Source organism: Octopus bimaculoides, chromosome 6 (genome assembly GCF_001194135.2).
Source record: "Octopus bimaculoides isolate UCB-OBI-ISO-001 chromosome 6, ASM119413v2, whole genome shotgun sequence".
NCBI classification, from domain to species: Eukaryota; Metazoa; Mollusca; class Cephalopoda; order Octopoda; family Octopodidae; genus Octopus; species Octopus bimaculoides.
This window is the reverse complement of record NC_068986.1, coordinates 117,017,295-117,027,441: the sequence shown is the minus strand read 5'-3', so window position 1 is coordinate 117,027,441 and position 10,147 is coordinate 117,017,295. Positions and strand designations below refer to the sequence as shown.

Below are 10,147 nucleotides of genomic sequence, written 5' to 3'. Positions count from 1 at the left end.
GTTTCAGTCATTTGACTGTGGCCATGCTGGAGCACCGCCTTTAGTCGAGCAAATCGACCCCAGGACTTATTCTTTGGATGCCTAGTACTTATTCTATTGGTTTCTTTTGCCGAACCGCTAAGTTACGGGGACGTAAACACACCAGCATCGGTTGTCAAGTGATGTTGGGGGGACAAACACAGACACACACATATACGACGGGCTTCTTTCAGTTTCCGTCTACCAAATCCACTCACAAGGCTTTGGTCAGTCCGAGTCTAAAGTAGAAGACACTTGCCCAAGGTGCCATGCAGTGGGACTGAACTCGGAACCATGTGGTTGGTAAGCAACCTACTTACCACACAGCCACTCCTATGCCTATGGAACTGACTAACAACAAACGTACTCATCTTGCTTCCTAACAAGTTCATATATTCTTATTTAATGCACATAATACATACACACACACATATATGTATATGTATGCTTGTATGTATGATGTAAGCATAAACTATGTACGTATGTAAGCATAAACTAATGCTGGTCAACATTGCTTTTCATGCATCTGATGTTGATCAAATAAGTACCAATCAAGTACTGGCATCGTCTTAGTTGACAACATCCAGCAACAAACAAACATGGCTTTGTGTCTACGTTAGAAAGAACGTCATTAATATTTGGTTCTGTCCTTTTATGTTCCAAGTTGAAATCATGCCAAGGTGAACTTTTTCTTTCATCCTTCTGGAGTTGATAAAACAAACACCAATCAGTATTGAGCCTGATTTAATGGCCCATAACCCTTGCTTAGCTCATGATAGAAATAACTAATCATTGTCATCGTCATCATTTAACATCCATTTTCCATGCTGACCTAGGTTGGACTGTTTGACAGGTACAATGAGTTACAGAGCTACACTGGGTCCCAGTCACTTGTGTTCAAACTTTGCTGAGTTACACTTTAGGTATTGTCCTGCTCAGGTCAAAAATAAGTACCATTTAAATACTACAATTCGCTGTACTTTTTGGCCTAAAATTTGTGCTCCATTGTTTATGTAATAAAATCATTTTATATAATAAAATCATTAAATATTTGCTTAGTTTAAAAAAGAAATAAAGGCATTTATCAAATTTTAATGTTGGTTTAGACTACAAAACTTTGAATTTTAATTCATATAAATTAGGATTTCATTAACACTTAAGTAGCTACAAAACTAAGTAATCTAAATGCTTTATACAAAAAGCCCTATCACATGTCAAACTAAATGGTTCCAATTTCAAATTCTCCCTGAGCCAATGCAAATATTTAACTTCCCAATGATGGTAAAACTATCTTTAGATAATTTGTATACATCATCAACTTGTCATGTAAGAAACCAAGATGACTAAAACATTTTCTGAAGTCAAACCCTAAAATACACTTAGTTCTATTCTTTTGGCATCATTTTACAACTTGAAAGCAATGGTGATCAGTATCGCTATGAATGGCTCTTATTGAGTTCGTTTCTTAATCACTTGGCTGAGTTTCAGTTGCATTGCATAGAACCTTAGCAAGTGTTGCTACCATAATCTTGGATCAACTCTGGGAGTGAAATTTGGTAGATAGAAACTGTGAGGAAGCCTATTAAATATATTACACCTCATCATTTGCCTAGTTTAGCACTGTAATTTCATCCTTGGATGCCTTTGGTGAAGTCCATTCCTCTGTCCCTAGGCAACATTAGTGAAGCCCATTCAATATAATATTGATATTCTGACAGAACTTATCTTAATGTGGTGCTTCCAATACAATAACCTGTTAATCATGGTTTCTTACTATCATTCCAACAGTCTGTGAGGTCCTACAAAAATGTGGATGGCACTGCTCTTTCTAGTCTAACTTTAAACACAAAGAATGAGAGAGAGAGATAAAACATGACTTTCTATGCACACTAACATATCTATAATACTTAGTAGAAAGAGACTGCTGTTCCCATACCAATTAATGTGTGTGTGTGGGGGGGTGCTTTTAGAAAGAGAGAGAGTTGTTTGGCATCGTCACTTAAAAGAAGTAACCACAAGCTGCACAATGCACTCCCTTCTGTTGAATGCTAGAAACAAAACATAAGTTTTAAACAAACAAACTCAACACTAAACAATTTTTACAATAATTAATCACCATAATCCATGTTTTTACACCCAGATGGGAATAATTATATTGGTCCTAAAGAGAGATAAAAGAGTTATGACAGATATAATTATTTAAAACTCTCGAAAATTATCATCTGGTAATTACCAATCAGGCAATAAAACTGCTTTGTGCGTTAATTGTCTATTAATTAATGAATTCTTTTTATTAACAGCTTGTAGCTTAAGTGAAATTAGTTCTTTGGTTTCACCAAAATAACTGCTTTAACAAGAACAAAAGTATTTCTTGTTTGCAATCATTTTATAACAATCCAAATGACCAAAGAGGATTTCTTTGGAACATTTTTGTCAATATAAACAGCTCCCAGTAATCAAAGTAGATTGCAAGACAGCTCTACGAATTATAAGTAGGTAAGAATATATCTACTTGTAGTAACAGTATAAAAATAGAAAATATACCTGTCATGGTGATAGAATTAGTCAATATACTGTTTTATATAGCAGAGCAGGATATCGGTAATGGCGTTGGAAGAAACAGATAATTACAGCAAATAGAACGCTTGTAAACATATTGATGGAGAAAAGTAGACACAACATAGCACAAACAAGGCTAAATGTTTTACAATATGTGGCAGTAAAGAATTCATAATGTGCAACACAACAATATGGCCAAATGTTCACAATATAAGGCAATCAAAAATTTAACAATGTGCAGCACAACACTAAAGCCAAATGTTTGCAATGAGAGCAAAAAAATTTCCGCTGTACAACAACAGTAAACATTTCTAGAAAAAATGTTCATTCTATACAGTTTTTTTATTATTATTATTATTATTATTAATTTAGATGACTGAAGTATTTTCTTTAAATAGCAGTGTGATAGAAGGTAACTGTGTGAAAGACCAGACCCACTAACCTCTATCTCAACAACTGGATCTCGTTTCTAACTTATTTACAAAAACTGAGAATTTGTTGAATATACTAAAGAATATGGACAGGAGAGGAATTTAATTGTTTGAACAGAAATAAAAAAAAAAAGAAAAGAAATTATAAAACCAAAATCTTACAATTTAATGTCCAAAACAATTCTAAATAAAGCAGCAGAAAGAGTAATTATCTAACTGCTACCGTTTGGTATTGGTGACAAATTGCCGTTGCTAGCTGAGGAATCAGACATACTAAAACTTAGAGTGTTCATATCGTTCTACGTGTAGCTGTGAATGAGTATGAGGATGTCAAAGCTCTGGCAATTACTCTTGTGTATACTGCAAAGTGGATTTTACAGGGTTAACTATTTTCTTGTAGCCTTATATGTTAACCCTTTTATTACTGTATTTCTGTTGAAATGCACTGCTTTTGTTTCAATTTATTATGAAAATGATGAAAAATAGAGTAAAAGAACTTTGTCATTATTAAACTAGTGTTTGAAACACAAACTAATATGAAATTTTGATGGGTGGTTTTTAATTTAGATCTCTTTAAAACAGTAAGTTTGTATCATACAAGCAAAATCAGTCTCTTACAGGTTGCTATCAAAATGTTAATGTCTAGTCCAATTCCAATATTTTGAAGATCTAGGTATTTACATTATTTACATTAGATAGATATTTGTCCTCATCTTGTTTGTTGTTAACACAACGTTTCGGCTGATATAACCCTCCAGCCTTCATCAGGTGTCTTGGGGAAATTTCGAACCTGGGTTCTCATTCCTAAGGTATTTTTCAATGTTATTATTATTATTATTATTATTATTGTTCAGATCACTACTTGGAATCGAACTTGGAATCTTGGGGTTAGTAGACCACACTCTTAATCACTGCACCATATACCCGTGGGCGTAGTGGTTAAGAACGCGGGCTACTAACCCCAAGATTCCGAGTTCGATTCCAAGCAGTGACCTGAATAATAATAATAATATCGAAAAATACTTTAGGAATGAGAACCCAGGTTCGAAATTTCCCCAAGACACCTGAAGAAGGCTGGAGGGTATGTCAGCCGAAATGTGTTACCAACAAATAAGATGAAGACAAATATCTGTTGAATGTAAATAATGTAAATAATGCACATAATTCCTCATCTCTTGAATATAGAACTGTATCTAGGTATTTTCTCTGTAATCTCATCTCAGCTAATATAGAATTTCATAGAAGTATTATTTGTTATTTACTCAATTCCAGCACGCTCTAGATCCACACTTTGAAGGCTTTCATTTATCAAAGTATGATACTCATAAACCAACCATTCATGTATTTATTAAGGTTACAGGTTTACACTTGTCCTTTCTAAGCACTTCTTATCTATTTGCAGTTCCTGTAATTATTAGCTGCACTCATCATCACCCTCATCATAATTTAACATCTATTTTCCATGCTGGCATGGGTTGGGCAGTTTGACAGGAGCTGACAAACCAGAGAGCTGCACCAGGCTCCAATTGTCTATTTTGACAAGGTTTTGACAGCTGGCTGCCCTTCCTAACACCAACCACTTTACAGACTATACTGGGAGCTTTTTACGTTACAGCAGTACTTTATGTAAATTTTAAAACCTTATTCCGATTAGGGAGCGCTACAAGGTCACTAAACCAGGAAATAGCAACCACACTGCCATCTCAAGAAAAGGGCACATCAGAAAGTAATATCCTAGCTGTACAAAATGTTAAAATTGTCACGAGTGGAATACTTTTCATCATAATGTTGCTCAATTTGGGCAGATCTGACAGGTAACACCATTATTCCATGGTAGAATCATTTTGCAAGAGTAACAGCTCTGAATTCTGTCAGATTCTCAACATAAGAGTCTATCATAACTTTTATCCTAACGAAAGGACTGGAAGTTTTCAACAACGCATTAAATGAAAATTCTACAACATAAAACAATAAAAAGTAAGCAAAAACAACAATAAACAAACACTTATAAAATGACAGTTCACATAAAACAGTATTTCCCAGAAAGTAATTTTCGTAGATGATAAAGGATACTGTTACATAGGGAGTAAGCTGTAGAATGGCAGAGAGAAGGGATACTATAGGAATGTCCCCTGATAACTTAAAATATCAAAATGATTTATTAGAAATACAACATCCAAGAGACACAGTACATATCAATGAAAAGATATGATTGTTAGTTTTTAAATTCTTGAATCATTAAGCAATCTGTATACATCTGACGATGGCAACTGTTGCTGAGGACAGAAATTAAATGAAGGAATGCCACTGTAAAGAATGCAATAAGCTGACAAAAATTAGAAGAGATTAAACGAGGAATAAATATTTAAGCAACACTCAACTATGTTCATATGAAAAGACAGAAATATATTGATAATTCACATGGAACATCTTATTTATACTTACCTGTTACTGTTATAAGAATAATAATTATAATTACTGACAGAATTGGTAGAATGATGGACAAAATGTTTTGCAGAATTTAGTCAAGGAACTTTATATTCTTAGTTCTAGTCTCACCTTAATGGGATTTCAAATTTCATTTTAACAGAGTTGATAAAATAAGCCTCTGTTGACAACTGGCATTGATGTAACTAGCTTTACTTCAACCTAATAATATCAAATAGATCTCTCCCTATCTTACGAATCATTATTATTATATTTATCATCATCATATTATTATTATTATTGAATGAGAGAGCTGGACACACCATCAAAGTGACAGCAGCATACAATTATATGAAGCCCCATACACTCACCATGACTACCCATCTGATAAGGATACACCAGGCACATGCTCCCCAACTGTGTGTGTGCAACACGGTGACCTTGTATCAAGATAAATAGCACATGACTTAGTTATCGTTATTATTATTATTATTATTATTATTATTATTATTATTATTATTTTTACAGCAGTGAACTAGCAGAATTGTAAGCATGCTGGGCAAAATGGTTAGTGGCATTTCATTTGGATTTACGTTTGAGTTCAAATTCTGTCAAGGCCGATTTTGCCTTTCATCCATTCAGGGTCAATAAAGTACCAGTTGAACACTGGGGTTGATGTAATCAACTTACCCCAACTCCTAAAATTGTTGGCCTTGTGCCAAAAATTTGAAACTGTCATAGAGGTAATGAAGCATGATCTTCAAACGCTGGGCCTCATGGAGGCAATAACTAGTGACCAAGCCCTTTATAAATATGCCATGCCTGAGAAGACCCATCAAGCCAAGTAAAATTGTAGTCTTAGCAGATACTGGTGGCACACAACTGGAACCCATGCTGGTGGCACATAAAAAGCACCCATGACACTCTTGGAGTGGTTGGCATTAGGAAGGGCATCTAGCTGTAGAAACCTTGCCAAATCAGACTGGAGTTTGGTGCAGCCCCTTAGCTTACCAGCCCTGGTCAAACCGTCCAACCCATGCCAGCATGGACAATGGATGTTAAATAATGATGCCAATGATGATGATGATTATGGCAGGGATCTGGCAGAATTGTTAGCATATCAGACAAAATGTTTAATGGCATTTCTTCCAAGTCTTTACATTCTGAGTTCAAATTCCACCTTGGCTAACTTTACCTTTCATCCTTTTGGGTCCAATAAAAGTAACAATTGATCACTAGAATGGATGTAATCAACTTTCCATCTCCCACAAAAACTGCTGGCCCTCTGCCAAAATTTGAAATCATCACTATTATCATCACCATCATCATAACAGACTGCAGTCACAAATGTTGCAATGAACAAGTGGAGTATTCTGCAGATTAGAATTTATTCTTCCTGTCTTTGAGTGACAGGAGGTTGAGATGAGGTCACCTTATGAGATAATGTTCATAATTATGTCAAGTTAGGACTTATGGCCTTTAATAACAAAAACGTGTACAAATAAAACAACCTACATTAATAATATATTGCTATGGCAGCGAAATGACAGCTTCTCAGAGGTAAAATCTAACGAGTTTGCAACAAGTTGTTTCACCTGTTTTACTGTCAAACTTTCACATCTCACCTTGATGCAATATATGAAAGAAGCACATTTAACTCTTTCAATGCCAACTCACCTAAACTGCCTCTGGTTCTCTGATACAAAATCATATCTAAATTGAAATCTTCCAACATACTTTTATGTTAGAACCTTTTGTGAATTGGTGTTTCTTAAGAATGCCAAAGTCATTTTCCTAAATATCCCCACCAAATTTTTGTTTTGTTCCAAATTAATTGAAAGACATTAGAAGTGTTGATGTACACAATAGAAACAGCATTAAATTAAAACAGCCATCTGTACATCATACTAAATATATATACACCACTGAAAGGCATGATTGCTATGGTTTTTGTCAGTGTGTTTTTAACACAACATATCTATAAAGAGATTTTCTCTCAAACAAAAACCACAGCTTCATATCTTTCAATGGTGTATATACATTAAGTATGGTACACAGATGACTGCATCAGAAATATACTTCATAAGAAATATGGCCAAATAAAAGGAGTAATCTTACACAAAGTATTAACAGAAAGTAGAATCTATGTCCTTCTAAGGATCTGTAATAAAGAGATAACACCAGTGAAAAGAATCTCCAGTTCTTGTTTAAAAATTCCATGAGAAAATCTAAAGTTTCCAATGTAAAGTGATCTTAGGTATTGCTGGAACCAATTGAAGACATTAGCTAAATATATTAGTTTTATTTGACTGAAGGACATCTAAGAATGAATAAATTGTTTTCAAGAATCTTGAAGGATTCATGGGGAAGGAATAGCAGTTTTATGGCAGAAACTGGATGACACGTAAACCTCTTGATGAAAAGAGGCAAGGAATTTTGCAAATTCTGTGTTTGTTGAAACAGTAAGACAATATTTAGTAGTAATGTATGGAGACAAGTAATCCAGCAGGAACATGCACATATCTATTAATTGCAGGGAAATGAGTCTTTTGTTAACTGGATGGAATTGGTTTTACAATTGAAAATATTGGGTCAACCAATCAGGGTAACAGTTATTTATGATAGTGATAGTATATTTAATAATAATATCCATGATAAAAGTAAATGAAGAAAATATAATTAAATTTCAAAGAAAAAAGATTAGTAATCACAGAACTGGTAACCTAGAATTCAAACTGAGAACTGGTCTAGAATTCAAATTGAAATTTTGAAAAGTACCCAAGAAATAATATTTTTGCATATCAAGAGACAATTACTGTAAATGATTAAGAAATTATGAAAGAGTTTGGATAATTTCATTCATGGATCCTACAACCATTTTCCTTGTCACCATTTGTTGGGAATATCTTCTGCATTTGCTATTTCTTTTATAGTTGTTCATTGTCTATATTACCAATTATCTTCATTTGGGTTTTCTTAGCTTACCATTTCCTAGATTCTCAGTTTAATGCAAAACAATTGTCACTAATTCTCATTCCATCAAAACTGCCATCTCACTCCTTCACATGCCTTGACCAATGTCCAATGCACAGCTAATTAATTAGTTTGTATGCATAGCTGATTAATTAGTTTGTACACGCTCAATCCTTCAAACTCAAGATTACTTAATGAGAGTTAATGAGAGTCATCGCGAAACACTCATCACATTGACATGCACAGACGTGTAAGAAAGATTCATGAGTCAAAAGACAGCAACAGTTACAAAGTATGACTGAGGCTTAATAAGCTGAATAAGTAAATAGATATGTGGACATCCAACTGTTGATTATTGGAAACAAAACATATATAATTGGCAGAATCATATCAATCAGAAAAGATTAAAAACATGCAAAGATAATATTGAGTCAAATAATTATGTCAAACCTGAAGCAGCTGAAATAAGACAGAAACAGGAAAAATTTATACCAGAGAGAAATACTTAAAAAATAAAAGGTCTACTTTCTTTCTAAAATAGAAGATATTCTTAAATAACGGTTTTCTTTGCAATCTTTTTTTTTTTCTGTATATTTTAAGAAAAAATATTTATCAGAATACTATATTTGAAAACAGTGTTCCAACTGGCCACAGACCAATGAATACAGAATAATTATATTTACAGAAAAACTGAATTAAATAACACTGAAAGATGTTGAATCCTTAATTCTGGTCTCAGATTTACAGGAAATGGAGTAAATGTTAAGGTGAATCCAAAAGTTTAGTTCATAAAACTTTTTACATGATAAAAAAAAGACAAATAGAATAACTATTATTACACAAAAGAACATTTATATATATTCGTTTTGCTAAGAAGTTATGGCTAATCTACAACACTAATGAAGCATAGAAACTATGACAAAGAATGAAATGTTTAATTAGCAGATGGCTAGCAAATTGCAGAAGAGAAGAAGAAAATAATGGACACTACAGCGCCAATTATTTAAAGCAAAGGCAAAAATATATTTGTACAGCATATATTCTTTCATTAATGTTGGAAATATGACTATAGTTTTTTTTTTAATTAATGTGAAATCTCTATAAACCTGGTGGCCATTGATAAAATGATGTCAATAAGAAAGACAGTTTTTTTTACACCAAACTTGTAATTTTCAATAGTCCTATTTTCAACATGATTATATCTCTGTATACAAGAGGGCATGCATGTGCATGCAGATCTATGTATTCTAATTAAAAATTAATTTAACCTATATGAATTCAAGAGCTAGTTTTCTAAGTTTTATTCTTTAAAAAAAGAAAGAGAAGAAAAAGTAAACAGCTCTGTTGACTTATTGTTATTTTACATACATATATAAAATAATTCAAAATGTCATTAATATAAAAATGACTTGAGAATCAAAAAAAAAAAAGGACTGCGAAAAACTATTGTCTTTGTTAGAAGAGTTTGCCAAAAGCATTGGTAATAACTTACCGCAGAATGGTAACACATTGGATTTCAGATATTTCTTGTCAGCATGCATCAATTTCCAGAACTTTATCAAACTAATGATATCTTCTCTTAACTCAGAACCACGCTGAGTCGGACAGATTACAGGACCACTAGAAATATATATGTTTGAGGGCAAAATATTCATTACTTATGACATGGAGAATAGTACAGCTGAGTAATACATTCAAGAGGAAAAAAGACAAATCTTGTATGAAGAAGAGAGAGAGAG

The 10,147-nt window shown here is 33.3% G+C and overlaps 1 protein-coding gene across 6 annotated transcripts in view; it reads right to left on the bottom strand.

Moving 5' to 3' along the window:
• LOC106872207 (phosphatidylinositol 4-kinase alpha) overlaps nucleotides 1-10,147 on the bottom strand; it is a 140,131-nt gene that overhangs the window by 37,649 nt on the left and 92,335 nt on the right. For all 6 annotated transcript variants that reach the window (XM_052969097.1, XM_052969100.1, XM_052969101.1 and 3 more), the window contains one exon: nucleotides 9,901-10,028. In XM_052969097.1, the coding sequence (XP_052825057.1) occupies nucleotides 9,901-10,028 (128 nt within the window). The remainder of the gene's footprint in view (nucleotides 1-9,900; nucleotides 10,029-10,147) is intronic.